The sequence below is a fragment of the Paroedura picta genome, chromosome 4 (assembly GCF_049243985.1).
Source record: "Paroedura picta isolate Pp20150507F chromosome 4, Ppicta_v3.0, whole genome shotgun sequence".
Lineage (NCBI taxonomy): Eukaryota > Metazoa > Chordata > Lepidosauria > Squamata > Gekkonidae > Paroedura > Paroedura picta.
Window position 1 is genome coordinate 122537538 of NC_135372.1, and position 17386 is coordinate 122554923.

Consider the following 17386-nt stretch of genomic DNA (forward strand, 5'->3'; position numbering starts at 1 on the left):
GATTTACCATCCCGATTTACAGTTCTCTCAAAACCACTATGCCACACCTGTTTGAAGCTTCATTTCACTTAATCATTTCCAGAATGGCTCTCTTTCAGAGCTGGAGCTAGATTCGGTGCTCTATTTTCACAAGACTCTCAGAGATGCTTCTTCTTCTTTTTTGCATTTCTCTCCCTTGCTTCTTCAAACATGGCTTAACAAAACATGCAACATGACACCAAGATGCTACACATTGCTGTGCCTCCTACATTCCATCGTTAGCTGTTGGCAATGTGATGATGTGGTCAATGAAGAGAGAGAAAAGATGTGCAGAGCTGGAAGTTCCACCTCTTGCAATATCTAGTACTGCTGCCCTTCGTTTGCCTGTCCCTACCTCCAGCATCAGAAATGATTGTCTGCCGTACCCCAGAGAGCCAGCAGATTTCTCAGAGGTTGACCTGGGGATACTTCAGTGCAAAGGTCAGTCAAAGAATGGAGGACATGCTTCTCTGCAGACCACTTGCCCACCTCTCTTGCAATTTGCATCTACAGGAGAGGAGAGCAATGGTGTATTACAGGACATGGTCTCAGTTCTTGCAGGAGGACCATGAAGCTCACCAGGTCTGCCCAATGTTCCATCTGAACGGTGTATATCTTAGAGCAGTGGTCCCCAACCTTTTTCCAACTGGGGACCGGCGGGGCAACTGCCCCACCCGCGCAGCGCGCCTGCGCCCATGCAGGCGCACATGCGCCATGCGTGGCCAAAATCACGCATGCACGAAAGTGCCGCGCATGCGCGATGCGCTGCGTGCCCTGATTCCCTCTCCCCCCCTCCCACAGTAAGAAGCTTCCCGGGCCACAAACTTGCGGCCCAGGGATGTTTTTTACTGCGGGGGGGCGGGGAGAGGGAACCGCAGCCCGGCGCCCAGGCCTTCGCGGCCCGCCACCGGGCCGCAGACCGCAGGTTGGGGACCACTGTGTTAGAGTGTTCTTGAAAGAAATCTGACTCCTTATCAGCCCTTCCTGTCTGAGGGCTCCCTCCCAATAGGGGCTCAGGGCAGTTTACATAAAACGTCATGAGTATACATCGAAATCTAGTGACAGTAACATAACAGTGGTTCCAAAATGGAACATAACAGATTATAACAAAACACTATAACAGATTCACAGTGACAACAACTCTCAACTTTAAACATGAACCTGTGGGAGGTCAGCATGGTTCAGATCATGGAGGGGGTGTTTGGGGGACCAAGAGATGTTGTTGAATTAGCCAGCCTCAACCAAATGTCTGGTGGAGAAGCTCCCTTTCACATGCCCTTTGGAACTGTGGTAGTTCAGGAAGGACCCTGATCTCTCTGAGAAGCTAATTCCACCACATGGGGGCCAGGATTGAGAAGACTCTGGCACTGGTTGTTGTATGATTTTAAGTAGGATCTTACTAGCATGAGAAATGAAGCCTACTGATAACCAGCAATAACCATTTTAAAAAATACCCAATGAAGGGAAGTGCTTGGGATGAAGGGCTAGGTGGGGGTCAGGTTGGAAACCTGACTTTGTCAATTGCCTGTCCTTTCCTCATCTTATAATATGCCTTAAGGTTACTCTGTGCGTACCATAGAGACTGTCTACTCCCTTGAAATAGCTATAAATGTGTCTTTTTGTTGTGCCCTCTATGCTTCATTCTCTGTAGTTTCCTTGCCCAAGAAAAGGGAAGACTCCATCCTGTACATTGTGAGGCTCTGACCATGGAAACTCTGGAATTCAGGAAGTTTAAATGATGCAAATTTAGCTGTAAATACACAGAACCCAGTGGCATGGCATTCATTCCTTGGGTCCCAGCAGAACTCTTCCAATAAAATGTTCTTCCACCTTCATGTTCAGCCTTACAAACCTGGTTTGCATTTGCCACCCTCACTCCACCTCCATCCCCAAATTCATACACCCCATTAACTAAAGGATGGAAAACATTAATCTGCGATGGGATGGGGAAGGATGCTTGCGTGCAGTAAAACTCCATTGGGGGGGGGGGAGGTGTATTTCCTTTCTGCTCAGCCTTCAGTCAGATCCATAAATAAAGGAAAGGGCCTTGGGGACCCCTAGGAGAAACTATTAAAAATAATTAAAAGAAAATGAAGCAGGTTAGCTTGAGAAGATTTGGCTGGGCAGCAAAGTTCTCATAGGCCTTTCCCCATAGTTTTAGATATTAGGTAATGCACTGGAAGGGGAGGGGGAGAGGAAGATCAGGTACCACTGCTTGCTATTTCTCATCGGCTGGGGAGAGAGAGGCAGTGGCTCTGTGATGGAGTACCACTTTGCATACAGCAGGCCCCTTCAGACCTTGGCATCATGGGTACCAGGTGTAGGGAAGGATCTTGTTTCTGCCTCAGGTCCTGAAGAGCTACTACCAATTCAATCTGAGTAGACGATGCTCAGTTAAATTGAGTCAGGCTAAGGCAGCTTTATACGTTTGTGATGAACCTTCTCAGTGGTTTGATCACAAACTCCAAATGCAGACATTTGCATATTCTGGGGGTTGTGAATTGCTGGGTTTGGGGTGGGGAGATATGTGCCATTCCTTGCTTCAAAAGTTCAGACAATGCAAAAGATGCCCAATTTGGAGCACTCATGATTTTGCTCTTCCCAACGTTACATAGTGACTTAAGTTGCACTTAGAAGTCAGTCCCCCTGTTCAGCTCAGCTCTACCACTGATGAAGAGGAGGGAGCAAGCTAAAGATCAAGATTTCTCCCCCAATCAGGAATGATTCTTCTCCCCCCCTCCCCCAATCAAAGGACTCACTAAGGGCTCGATCTAGCCGCCTGTGCTTTGGTGCCCATTAAAGTCTATGGCATCTTAGACTATCATGGGAATTTTGGCATTCCTGCCTTTCCTGAGGTCTGGGGGGTTGGGTTTGAGGTAGAGCCTCCAAACTTTCAGGGTAGCTCCAGGAGGCTCTTCCCTGCCCCCCATCCAAATTTAAGAATGATTGGTCCAAGGGGTCCTTGTCTAGGGGCTCCCGAACAGGATGCCCCCATTCCTCCATTATATCTTATGGGATCAACTCTCTGTAGGAGATAATGGGAAGGATGGGGTCACCCTCTGCGGCCTCTGCTCTCCCCCCCCCCTCCTAGCTGGTGCCTGGAGATCAGTTGTTATTCCTGAAGATCTCCAAGTCCCCACGTAGAGGTTGGCAATCCAGCTGGATGCACATGGAGAAGGAGTGGAGGATCAATCTGGGCTCTTGAGATTAGAGTCTCCCATCATCTCCAACACACTGGATCTCAAGATCCAGCAGGGAATGGGGGGGGGGTCAGCATCCAGGATAGCCACAGGGCAGTCATGTGTGCTATCACCCATTGTATTCCTGGGTACAACAGGTTTTGCCCCTAGTTCTGAGTATAATTCTGAAGAGGCATGCCTATATACAAAAGCTTATGCCCAGAATTATACTTTTATTTGTCTTAATGCTACTGCTGGACTCAAATTTTGTTCTTGGGCTAGTGCAGGGATGACCAAACTATGGGTCCCCAGATGTCCATGGATTTCAATTACTTTGAGTCTCTGCCAGCATGGTAATTGTAGTCAATACACATCTGGAGAGCCAGTTTGGCCATCCCTGGGTTAATGACTTTCCCTTAGCCAAACCTACCTCATGGGGTTGTTGTGAGGATAACACCACGGAAGAAACAGAATCATGGATATCACCCTGGGCTCTTTGGAGAAAAAGTGAAATAAAAAGGGACTAAAAATAAATAAGCCTTCTTCATTGCCCTCCATGGCCACTGTCTGGCCACTGTGTGGAGCAGGATGGGTCATGGTTTCATAAAAGCATGAATTTCAAATGTGCTATTTGCTGCTCTTAACCAACATGTGCTCAACTACTTTTGCGGGAGTGTTTATGACATTTCAGTAGAAACAACTATGTGGAAGGAAGCCAACAACATGGCTCTTTTCATATACTCATTCCACAACTTGGAAATTGTCCACAATGTTTGGTGTTGTTTGTGTCTATTCATGCAGTGTTTTCACAACTTTGATCACTTATTAGGCAAGTAATTGCTTCTATGGTTTGCTGTACACAGGAATTTCACTCCATATTGCGTTTTGTTTTCCCTATGAAGGAAAACAGTAAGAAAGTCAGCCTTAGGGAAATGTTGGAGTGTTATTTGTTAAAATAGGGCTGTTGTTTTGCAATTCTCCCCACTACCCTGCTTTTTCCTTATAGAGGCTATATGGTCTTCCTCACCAGAGCAAAAGTGTGTGTGTTTGTTTGTTTTTATTATGATTTTGAGTGAGTTTTAGTGTATTAATGTGATCTTTCTGATTTGCTAGCTTATTGTGTTGTGTGGGGTGGGCCTTTAATTGTGAAACTTCTTGATCAAGAGAGGAACACGGAGAAATGGTACTTTGCTCATTTCCCACCTACCACCTTTTGACAAAAAATGGCTGGAAACCCTGCGTCTCACTGCAAGTTACCTGCTCTTGTGCAGCACAGAGGAAAAGATGGACATGCACATTCAGTGCAGGCAAAACCTTCTGTTCTATAACAGGGTAACATCTACATTAACGCAGGGCATTTGGGTTCTGTTTCCTTTGCCATCTATGTGTGCATAAGAAGCATTCATACTCCAAGAAAGTGTGCGTTGGGTAGAGCCCTGATACCTGAAGGAATTTGCCACACAGCAACATTGCCCCCATCTGTGATGCTTTGCTTTCTCTCTCCAATGTGTGAATAACAGCCATTCAATCAAGAAGAACATTTATGGACAGCTGGTAGTGGAGTGCTAAACCATCCCCCTAACTTGAGTGACTGCAAAGTCTGGATGAGAGGCAGGTTTTACCCCTTTTAAGTCACCTTCCACTTCAGTAACTGTGCCCTATAAAGCTCAATGATGAAAATAATGTGCAGCATGCATAAAATAGTCTGGGGAACTGTAGCATCCAGACTGCTACTGCCTCCAGCAGGGCTGGCAGGACACCTGAAGGTGCATTGGGTGCGCAATACACCAGCCAGATGGTCATGTTCTTGATTGATCTCCGCCTGAGGCCAACATATTCAATACCTGGGATTGACAGTGCAGGAAGGCCCTGAAGGAGAAATCCTCTTGGATTAGGATTGCCACTCCTCCTCCTAGGAGGCAAGTTTCTGATTTGTGTGCATTAGGATTATGAGTTTCTGGAGGGAGAGCCCTGATCGCTATTTATGACATCACAGGGCTGCCCAATTCCAGTTGTTCATTGTATGTAGGGTGTGATTTGTTGTGTGATGTTTGTACCTGGAGGGGTGGCCCGATAGCCTGCTGTGGCATCTCAGGGATGCTGGTCCAAGTGTGTGTTGTGTGTTTGGTTAAGTGGTAGATCATATTGTGTGTTGGGGTTTGCAGTTAGAATTAATTAGTGGAAGCAATCTGGCCAGGGGTTGGTTAGAGCAATCGATTTGGAGCAGATTGTTAATACCTGGCACTCAAAACACCCTTTCTGCCCCTTCTCTGTTCATATTTCTTGGGGATGCTGCTATACTAGACCAACAATCCTAGACAATACTAGACCAACACTAGACACTAGACAATACTAGACCAACAATCCAACTCAGTGCTGTGGCCCAAATCACACGTCTTTGTGACTGAAATATAAGGAACATCAGCCTTCTCCCATGGCAATGAGTTCAGAAACTTGATACAAGCACACTTCTAAAACTCTTTTTAGATGTTGTATTATTTTTTTACAAATGTGCAAGCAGATCTAAAAGACATCTGGAGTGGTGTAACTTTTTAAGAGCCTTGGGATGTAGAAACATGGATTTGAATCTCTGCTTGGAATATGAAACTCCCAGGGTGATTCTGGGATGCTGTCAGTCTAACCGACCTCATAGGGTTGTTGCAATGATAACATGAGATAGGGGTAAACCATGTATACCAGTCTGGCCACTTTGAAGAAAGGGCGAGTTACTGCATAGCAAAAAGGCAGTTTTTGATCATGCTTCATGGATGCATCAAAGTCATCCTGATCTACTCTGACCAGCAGATACTCTTCAGAATTCTTTTACATCACCTCCTAAACGTAAAGGTATCCCCTGTGCAAGCACCGAGTCATGTCTGACCCTTGGGGTGATGCCCTCTAGCGTTTTCTTGGCAGACTCAATACGGGGTGGTTTGCCATTCCCATCCCCAGTCATCACCTCCTACCTGGTCCTTTAAACTGGAGATGCCAGGGGACTTTAGGACCTTCTGCATGCAAGGGAGATGCTCTACTATCAAGCTACTGTCCCACTTTGATCTTCTCCCGAAAAGCTGTCCCTTTCCAGAATCTGGACAGATGCAATTGTGTTTGCCTTCTTTTTAATCACCCCAACCATCTTTTTCACATTTATATCTCTAGCCATCTTTCTCTATTCTCTCCCCCCCCCCCCACCCCACTCACTCTCTGAAATTCTTCTCCAAAGCGATCAGCTTCCAAAGTGTTTCTGACATGGCACTGAAGATAAAACAGAAGCTTTTCAGAAATCTGGGCTAGCCAACGGATGCTCTACCTGTCTGCAGAGCCCCTTTCAAGCAGAGCACTGGGCAGGACAACACACCTCACTTGGGGCATTGTACGGTTTTCACGTAATAGGATAATGAACCTCAAACCTCCCTGCTTTCATCTATGCCACGTTTCATTAGTCAGTAATACAGATGTGCAGCAGATGTTCCCAGGTTATCAGAGAGATGGCAATAATGTGCAATTCATAGGGTGATGGGTTATGAGGAGAGAAAGCTCTTTGAAGAATTGAGGGGGGGGGAGTGAATAATGGCGTTCAATTCTTACCATTGTGCACCATTTCCCTTTTAAACTGCATGTTCAAAGCAAGGCCTTTGGCTAGATGTTGGGGGCTTTAATTCATTCTGTTCCCATTGCATATGTTGAACTCCTTTTCCCTCACCTCTGCAGATCATATCAGATACAAGAGACCAGACTGTGCTTTTGTAAAAGCCAAGGCAGCTGGCTAACCCTTGCGCATAAGTGCTCGTACAAGCAGTCTACTTACATGAGTACTGGGAAAGTGAACACTTGCAAGACTGGGGCTTCCCTAAGCAGGAAAACCACAGCTATTCCCTGCTTGTGTCTTAATGAATTCACTTTTCTCAAAGTGAAGCCCTAAGTGGCTGCAAGTCATCATTCTCTCCTGATCTATTCTATTCTCACCACCACCATATGAGGTAGGTTGGGCTGAAAGAGACTGACGGATCCAAGATCGCTTTAAATGCAGAGGGAGGATTCGAACCTGAATCTTCTAGACCAGGGTTAGTCAAACTGCGGCCTTCCAGATGTCCATGGACTACAATTCCCATGAGCCCCTGCCAGCGAATGCATTTGCTGGCAGGGGCTCATGGGAATTGTAGTCCATGGACATCTGGAGGGCCAGTTTGACTACTCCTGGTTTAGACCCTAGTCTGACAATCTAACCCAGGCTTCCTCAACGTTTTAACCATTGCGAAACCCCTGAAACATTCTTCAGGCTTCAAGAAACCCCACAAGTGATGCAATCATGCAGAATATAATTGGGGAAATAGCTGTGTACATGCCCACCTGTGGCCCCTCCCATGACTGGCCATTTGGGGGGGGGGGCAGGCCAACATGACTATATATGGTCATATCACTCAATAAATGTTTTAACAAATTTTAAAAACATGTGCAAAATTAATTAACTCCTGCTCATTTGGGAAACCCTTCCAGGGCTGTCAAGAAACCCCCGGGCTTCACAAAACCCTAATTGAGAAAGCCTGCTCTAACCGATATATCATGCCTCCAAAAAAAGGAGATCATGCTATATTCCAAGCACTCCTTCAAGAATTCTGGCTTCAGATCTAACAACTTGGAAAGGATCCACCCATCCCTAAAATTTTGAAATGTATAATCGTAGGAGCTCGATTTGCTAATGTATTAGATTTCCATAAGTGGTACTCATGTCAGGCAAAGTGATTCATCAAAAGAAAGTGACTTCTTTGATCCCAGCTATCATGCATGTTTTGGATTTCCCGTTTTTTTGTGGATGACAGTGAAAAGAAGGATGGACTATAAGCAAGAGCAAGGGATGAAAAGACATTGGTTAAGGAATCCTAGAAAAAGTTATTCCTTTCTAAAACCACTGAAGTAATTCGTTAGGTCTGTACTGCAGGAGACTTAAGCAAATGGGATTAATTTACCCTAGCCTCATTGCCTGTGAAAAATTATTCACTTCACTTCCAATTGCAGAGTCAGCTTGGTGTAGTGGTTAGGAGTGTGGACCTCTAATCCGGCGACCCGGGTTTGATTTCACACATGCCGCCAGCTGGGTGATCTTGGGCTCCCCACAGCATTGATAAAGCTGTTCTGACCAGGCAGTGATATCAGGGCACTCTCAGCCTCACCCACCTCACAGGGTGTCTGTTGTGGGGAGAGGAAAGGGAAGGTGACTGTAAGCCACTTTGAGCCTCCTTCAGGTAGATAAATGTGGCATATAAGAACCAACTCTTCTTCTTCTTCTGTGTCCAACAAATGTTTTTAGAAAGCAGGCAGGACCAGGTAGGGCTTTAGTTCAGCAGGGCTTCTGATTGGCTACTGGAGATCTGATTGACTGTTCAGGTTTTTTTTTTAAGTTTCTTTGGCAGCAGCTGCCTTCACAGCAGTGTGACTGAAGGTCAGCTGTATGCAAGAAAATATTTTAAAACAACATGGGTCTTTTAAAAAAGGCATCCTGGTAAACAGAGCTTCTACCTGAAACATTGAAGAGTTACTATTGGAATCACATATCCTAACTCCCTTTTGTGGTTTCTGTAATTGGGTCCCCCTCCTGCGAGGAGCCGTTATATGTCTGCCTCTACCTCCTGCCATGAGCCTCTTGTGGTGCAGAGTGGTAAGGCAGCAGACATGCAGTCTGAAAACACTGCCCATGAGGCTGGGAGTTCGATCCCAGCAGCCGGCTCAAAGTTGACTCAGGCTTCCATCCTTCCGAGGTTGGTTAAATGAGTACCCAGCTTGCTGGGGGGTAAACGGTAATGACTGGGGAAGGCACTGGCAAACCACCCCGTATTGAGTCTGCCATGAAAGCGCTAGAGGGCGTCACCCCAAGGGCCAGACATGACCCGGTGCTTGCACAGGGGATACTTTTACCTTTACCTCCTGCCTTAGCCAGGCCCTACCCTGAGGTTGGTAATTTTACTGCTGGGACTGTCTTAAAGCAATACAGATGATGGCATGCCCAGGTGTGAAAATGGCACTGGGAAGAAGGAACACAACAGCATACTGGCCTGGTCCATATTGAGCCTTTCGGCCCATGGCTAACGTGAAGATCTAGGGATCCTGTTTTGGATCCTCAGCAGCACGTGTGGATCAACCCTAGTTGCCAGTCTTGTTTCCCCTTTCCACAAGAAGGGCATTTCTCTCTCTCTTAAAAAAAATGCAAATACTTTATCACAGAAAAGCTCCCAGCTGCAATTCATCATAACACTTTTTAAATATAATAAGGAAAGCAGATTCTAGCCAATGTTGTAAAGTTTCTGTTGGCAGCAGGAAAGGTACACTGCCCTGCCCAGGCAGGCAGGGTTAACAACAAGCTACTCCAACCCCAGTTGGAACAAAAGGAGTCTTTCATAAACCCTTACATTACAGGGAAAACCATTTGTGTGCATGTGTTTTCTCTCCCCCCCTCCCCTTTTCCAAGCAACTGCTGAGGGGACTGAAAATATTGGGGAGGGGGGAGATGAAGAAGCCAGTGAAGAACTATTGCTACAGATTCCACAAGCACTCTGGAAAAAGAAAGAGGAGGGGCAATAATCTTGAAAATCCATTTGCAGACAGTCTGAGAACACACTCCAGAACATAAAGGACGGAGACGGGCAGAGACCCATCTCCATCCGCTGCTGCTGCAGCCGCCGTGTCAAGGGACGCCTGCAGTTTATGTTCTGTGTTCTTCCCAGCTCCATTAATGGCTGGAAGGGTGTCAAGTGAGGAAGGGGAAGCAAGCTGACATTCCTCGGAGAACTAGCCAAATTGATCCTAAAAAGGGCATTGTTAGACTGTTTTAACCAAACAAGGAAGGCTGTGTGACCTAACAGCACAGGAGGGGGTGCTTTTTTTTGAGGGGGGGGGTCATAAAGCCAACCAGATGTGAAATATCCCTGAGACAAATGCAGCAATTCCTTCTCAAAGGCAAAACTGTGGGATAGGGTTAGGCATCCCCACTGCTTTCAGACATGAAAAACAGAGGCATTTGGAGAAAGACCAGGAGATGAGGGGTGAAGTGAAACAGGTTAACAGGGGAAGAGATGGGCACCCTTAAGCCGTACCGTGTGCGTACAGGCCACCCAGTGAGCTGAATGGCTAGGGTACCTGGTTCAGTTCTGCCCATGATTACTGCCAGTTAAAATAACCACCCTACCTGCCTGTGCCTTGTTGTTGAAGTGGACCAAGAGCTAACATGACCAGTGTTCTCTTTTCACCTGTAGACAAGGCAAAACAGAGAGAGCCATCCGTGTTCTTTGTTACCATTAGAACACAAAGCCATTGTGGGCACTGAAAATCCTACTGGTGGCTGTTAACTTGGATGGCTCAATGGAAGCAACGGTTATGAAGGGCACATGGCAGGACTCCCGCTTTGCTTTATAACCGTATCAGAATGATTCTAACTCACTATGGTAGTGGGGTTCCCCTCTATTAGATTGGATCCAACTTCATTGATGAAGAGTATCCTGGAATGGAGCGCTGGAGTGCCCTTGTCCCCAGACATTCTGCTGTGGTGTGGCTACTCCCCAGGGTCAGAGTCCAGGAAGCAGAGCCAGGTGCCAGAGCTCATTAGAGGGGGGCTCCAGGGGCTGGGGAGGGGCAGGGCATGCAGCCCTTGTCTCTCCCCCACCTGCAAACTGCAACCAATTCCTCACCCAGCCAGGAGGAAGCAACATGGGGAAGCAAGAATGATGAATCAATGGATAAACCCAAGGTGAATGGTAATATCATCAATTAGATGCAGAATGATGTGGTTTTGACAGACTGGAAGGCTACTTCTTCCATTACTAGGCAGATTCCCAGGGCACTCAGGAGAATTTTACATTTCTCTGCTGCTTGCAGATATAGAAAATAACACAACTCAGGATTGTAGAATCTCTGTCATAAATTAGCCTGAGTTCCTCCATGTCAGTTATACTGCTTAATTGAACCTGGCGCCTGCTAGCCCCGGCCTTGTAGTTTGTAGCAATAAAATAGAATGGTGATGTTATTCTAACCTTATCTTGTTATGGGCACACAGGGTTGTTGTCAATTCTCTCAAGGATGGGAGTTTGGAATCCTGTTGTTGTTTCACATATGTCTTTCCTCACTAACCCCCCTCCTTGGGAACTGTCAAGTTTTGGGCGGGAGAAATGTATTGATAAGCTGAGGCAAATCTGGCTTCGAGTCAGATTTGACTTTCAGTCCAATGCGTATAGTGCTAATCAATAAAACTATTTTCTTTTTGAATAAGTTTTGTTGTGAGTTTCCTGTGCGTCTGACATCAAGTCAAATCTCACAACTCCTTTCACCTGCAAAATGCAGGGCGAGGGACATACTTTTTCTGAGCAGGGAGAGGGCCTGGATTGGGACCTCTCCCAGGGCGACGGCGCGAGTGCCGGCCCGCACAGCTCGGGCATGATGCGGGCAATCTCGGGGACAACCCCGGGGCCCGAGGAATTTTTGGAACGACACGTCACCCAGCGCAGGCGATTGTCTAAATACGACCGCCCTACTGGGGACGAGAGGTGGCCGGAGCACCTGGGACTGCCTAGCTACGCGCTGGAGCCTGTGGGTGAGACACAGGACTTGCAGTACAAGCTGGACAGGGTGACTAACTGGCTGCAGGATCTTTCGGGTCGGTTGGATCCGGAGGAGAAGCGCCGAACGCAACGCCTGCTGAAGGAAGTGCTCGGTGGTGGTGCGCACGATACCAGCCTGCGACGAGTGAGTGGTGGGCTTGCACTGCGGGAGCACGGCATGGCGGACACGCAAGCGGCAGCGGATGCTGAGGCGTTGGCCAGGGCCAGGGCGCAGCTGGAAATCGAGGCGGAGGCAGAGGCTCGAGCGAGAGCGCAACGAGAACAAGAAGGCGAGGGCGAGGAGCGAGAGGACGAAGGCGGCGCGGGCGGCGATGGAGCCGGAGGAGACGGCGCGGACGGAGGCGAGGACGCAGCGGCGGCGGCAGCAGCGGCGGCGGCGGCGGACGTTGCGGGAGCCGAGGCGGCGGCGGCAGCAGCGGCGCGCGAAGCGGCGCGAGCGGCAGCGCGAGCAGCGGAGGCGGCCCGGGCAGCGGAACGAGCAAGAGTGGCGGCGGGGAGAGGACGAGGCATCGGCCGCGGTGCAAGACCCCCAGTACCGGCCCCGGCACCGGCGGATTGGGGCCCGGGGCGCCTACCAGCCCACCTCCGGGGTGTGGAGATGCGGAGCACCTATAAATTCAAGGCTAAGTTTTCCGGAGACCCCTCCGATTTTCCTACGTTTCTGGTGCACCTCCAGGCCTACATGATGGAAATGGGGTTCACTTTCCAGGACGACGCTGAGAAAGTGCGTTTCGTGGGCCAAGCCCTAGAAGGCAAAGCAGCCAAGTGGTTTGTGGACTTGTACCGCTATCACCCCCAAGCCATTCGTGACTACAACCATTTCATGAGAGCCCTGCGCCAGATGTACGTGGAACCGTTCGAGCGAGAGACCGCGGAGAAGAAACTCAGGGCTCACCGGCAAGGGAAGTTGTCAGTGGTCGAGTACGCCAGGGAGTTTAAAGAGCTGGCTTCCTCGGTGCCGGACTGGACGGAGCCCCAACGCGTGCTGTCGTTTGTGGGGGGCCTCAATCCTACTCTGGCAGACAAATGCCTCCTCCTGGAAGACCCGCTTACAGTCGAAGGGTGGGTCCAATTGGCTGGGGAGATGGAAAATCGATTGGAGCGAGCTTCGATGGTACAAGTCCTGGCAGGCAAAACCGTGGCGAAAACTTCCACCCCGGCGAAAACCAAGCCCCGAGCCAAGTTGGAGCCGTCTGAGCGCACCCGGCGCATGGAAAAAGGGCTGTGCTTGGGTTGTGGCCAAGCGGGGCACTTTCTCGCAAACTGCCCCACAAAAGCAACAGCGACCCCGAGGGCCGTGAGCAGCGCCCCACCGAAAGCCCAGCCCGCCAAGAAAACCACTCCCAAGAAAAGTGCCAAGTCTCTCCTGGTGCCAGTGGCTGCCGTGCCAGCAGTGGACGACTCGGAGGAGGGAAGCGGGCTGGAGGACGAGGATCAAGCCGAGGAGCAGTCGGGAAACGAGGACGGTCTGCTGTAAAGGCGCCCCGCCAGCAGGCCGCCAACAGGGGCAAACGCGTGGTGAGTGATTCCCCCTTACTACTCCTACCTGCCAAGCTCTCCAACCCCAAGTCGGGGAAAACAGTGGGAGTCCGGTGTATCGTGGACTCAGGGTGCACCCAATCCCTAGTGAGCCCGGCACTGGCCGAGACTTTGGGGGTGGGAAAGGTGCCGCTGAGGGAACCCTTGCCCATCACCCAATTGGATGGGAAATGTGCTCCCGGAGGGGAGGCCACGGCGAAAACGCGCCCAATGGACTTGGACATAAAAAAACATTGGGAGCAAATCCAGCCTTTGGTAGCCCCTCATTCTGCCTTCCCTTGTGTGTTAGGGTTGGATTGGCTGAAGGAACATGACCCCCTAGTGAAGTGGAAAGAAGGGACTGTGGACTTTACCTCTCCCGCCTGCGAGCAGCACGCTCGACCGCGGGATTCCCCACTGACGGGGGTTGTGGCCGCTTTGGGACCAGGGGGGGCAGCGCTCCCTCCTGAGTATCGGGACTTTGCGGATGTGTTCGCGGAGGTAGAGTGCAACCAACTGCCCCCCCACCGTAAAACTGACTGTGCCATTGAATTAAAGAAAGGGGAACCACTCCCCAAAGCCAAACTTTATTCCATGAGCCCCCGGGAAATGGCGGAGCTTAGGGAATTTTTGGATAAGAACTTGGCGAGGGGTTTTATTAGACCGGCCACATCTTCATTGGCGGCCCCGGTCCTTTTTGTAAAAAAGAAGGACGGTTCGCTACGTTTGTGTACTGACTACCGTGGGTTGAACGCGGTCTCCACCTGCAATGCCTACCCGCTCCCCCTGATAAAAGACTTGTTGGGCCACTTGGGGAAGGCACGAATTTTTACGAAATTGGATTTGAGGGAAGCCTATTACCGAGTTCGGATCAAGAAGGGGCACGAATATCTAACGGCTTTTAACACCCCCCTGGGGCAATTTGAGTACACCGTAATGCCGTTCGGCCTCGCCGGCGCTCCGGGCGTGTTCATGAATATGATTAATGAAATTATGCATGATTTATTGTACCAAGGGGTGTTGGTTTACATTGATGATATTCTTGTGTATTCTGAGAATGTTGAGAGTCATGCTGATCTGGTACGCGAAGTGCTCAACCGCTTGCGGAAGCACCAATTGTTTGCTAAACTGTCTAAATGTGAGTTCCACCGCGATGCGGTGGAGTTTCTGGGGTTCCGTGTCTCCCAAGCGGGGATTGAGATGGACCCTGGCAAGGTGCGTGACTTGCTGGCTTGGGAACCTCCCCGCACCAGGAGGCAACTGCAAAGCTTCTTAGGGTTCGCTAATTTTTACAGGACTTTCATCCCCAATTTTGCCAAAGTGGCGTTGCCCCTCACTGACTTGTTGAAAACCAAACAAGGGGGAAAAACGGCGAGCCGCCCGGGGACGCCCCTTCTGTGGACTCCCCCCTGTCAAAACGCATTCGACAAACTAAAGTTGTTGTTTACGTCCGAACCAGTACTGGCCCATGCTGACCCTTCTAAGCAATTTACCGTACAAGTAGACTCCTCGGACGTAGCAATGGGGGCCGTGATCCTCCAAGAGGGGGAGGACGGAAAATTACACCCGCTGGCCTATCTGTCAAAGAAATTCTCGGGGGCAGAGCGAAATTGGGCAATTTGGGAAAAAGAGGCGGCTGCAGTAAAATTGGCCCTTTCCACCTGGAGGCATTGGCTAGAAGGGTCCGCGATCCCATTTGTAGTCTGGACGGATCATAAAAACCTTCAGGCACTCAAGCAGCCCCGATCGCTTTCCGCCAAGCAAATGAGATGGGCAGAGTTTTTCGCCCGTTTCAACTTCTCCCTAAAGCATCTGCCGGGTAAAATGAACTTTTTGGCAGATGCATTATCACGCCTGCCCCAGTACAACAGCAAACGAGACCCATTGGTGGACACCGTTTTCACCCCCGCCCAACTAGGGATGGCCGCCGTGACGCGCAGCCACGTAAAGACTGATACGCCCATCCCAGGGGGCTGGGTCCAGAAGGAGATGTCACAAGATCCGGAGTTTGGCTCCCTCCGCCCTGATCTGACTGAGAAGGGGGGGCTCTTTTTTAAGGGCGAGAGACTCTTTGTTCCTGTTGCGGCCAGGGGAAAAGTTTTGAAACTTTGCCACGACGCAAAAACTGCTGGACACTTTGGTTTTGTGAAAACTCTGCACCTAGTCAGGAGACAGTATTGGTGGCCGTCCCTGCGCAAAGATGTGGAGAAATATGTGCAGGGATGCCCTATTTGTATTGCCTCAAAACCGGTTGGAGGCAAGAAAAAGGGGCTATTGCAACCACAGCCCACCCCCTCTCGTCCATGGACAGATGTCACTATGGACTTTATTACGGACCTCCCTCCCAGCCATGGGAACACCGTTATATGGGTGGTAGTGGATGCTTTTTCAAAACAGGCTCACTTCATTCCCTGCACGGGAGTGCCTTCAGCACCAAAATTGGCTTCTCTTTTCATTGAACACGTGGTACGTCTGCACGGGATCCCGACACGTGTCCTGACGGATCGGGGCCCCCAGTTCGTTTCTAAGTTTTGGAGGGAACTCCTGAGACTTTTGGGGGTGGAGCAAGCCCTCACTTCGGGCTATCACCCTGAATCAAATGGCCAGACCGAAAGGGTAAACCAAATCCTGGAACAGTACTTACGTTGTTTCATCAATCACCAGCAGGACAATTGGGTCTCTTTATTACCGATGGCTGAATTTGCCTACAACAATGGGGTTCACGCCTCAACTGGGGTATCACCTTTCAAAGTAGTGTATGGGACTGATTTAGCAACAGCCCCCACCTGGGAGCTCAGCTCCACTGAGGCTCCTGACATAAATAAATGGGCATCCACCATCAGTACAGGTTGGCCAGAAATTGTAGCTAGCCTCAAGGAGGCAAAACAAGCCTATAAAGCTCAAGCGGATAAGAAAAGGGTACCTGCACCTGATTGGAAAGTGGGAGACCTGGCCTATTTGTCTACTAAGAACCTGAGGTGCCAGCAGAAATCAAAGAAACTTGGCCCTAAATACGTGGGGCCATTTAAAGTGATAAAACTGATTAATACTGTGACTGTTGAGCTAGCTTTACCAAAGACTTATAGGAATGTGCATCCGGTTTTTCATTCCAGCCTGCTGCGGAGAGCTCCGGTCCCAGACGAGTGGCACCCTCCTCCAGACCAGCCTGTGCCAATTTACATCGACAAAGACACCCACTATGAAGTCAACCAAATTTTAGACTCTCGTTTGCACAAGGGTCGCCTTCAATATCTGGTCGATTGGAAAGATTTCCCCTCGGGGGACAAAGAGTGGGTGGAGGCAGGGAATGTGAAGGCACCCCGCCTTCTCCGGGCTTTCCATCGAGCATTTCCTGATTGTCCTCGCCCGGTAGATGCCGGCTAGATGGGGGAGTGAAGTTAGTTTTAATGCGGAGGGATGTCAGGATTGTAGAATCTCTGTCATAAATTAGCCTGAGTTCCTCCATGTCAGTTATACTGCTTAATTGAACCTGGCGCCTGCTAGCCCCGGCCTTGTAGTTTGTAGCAATAAAATAGAATGGTGATGTTATTCTAACCTTATCTTGTTATGGGCACACAGGGTTGTTGTCAATTCTCTCAAGGATGGGAGTTTGGAATCCTGTTGTTGTTTCACATATGTCTTTCCTCACTAACCCCCCTCCTTGGGAACTGTCAAGTTTTGGGCGGGAGAAATGTATTGATAAGCTGAGGCAAATCTGGCTTCGAGTCAGATTTGACTTTCAGTCCAATGCGTATAGTGCTAATCAATAAAACTATTTTCTTTTTGAATAAGTTTTGTTGTGAGTTTCCTGTGCGTCTGACAATATAGTTGCCAAGTTCTGCGCAGCAGCGATCAAAATTCGTAATAGAATGGTCTGTTTTAAATGAATCTGGACAGCTGTGTTTATCTACCTTTTCTATTTTCTATTGCTATCTTTTAAGATGTTTTAATTCCTGGTTTTAGTGGATGTTACCGTATCATCTTATGCTGGTCTATGACCGTAATAAAACTAACTGAACTGACTGGAAGGCTAAGATATGCAGTCAGAAATATCAGTTACAGGAA

General features: G+C 49.1%; 1 protein-coding gene across 1 annotated transcript; it reads left to right on the forward strand.

Annotated features, from left to right (window-relative positions):
• The first annotated feature begins 11448 nt into the window (after positions 1–11448).
• On the forward strand, positions 11449–16518 carry LOC143836299 (uncharacterized). The gene is made up of 2 exons (XM_077335447.1): positions 11449–13321; positions 16435–16518. The coding sequence occupies exon 1, from the start codon at positions 11520–11522 to the stop codon at positions 13278–13280; it is 1761 nt and encodes a 586-aa protein (XP_077191562.1). The 5' UTR covers positions 11449–11519; the 3' UTR covers positions 13281–13321; positions 16435–16518.
• Positions 16519–17386: the final 868 nt, after the last annotated feature.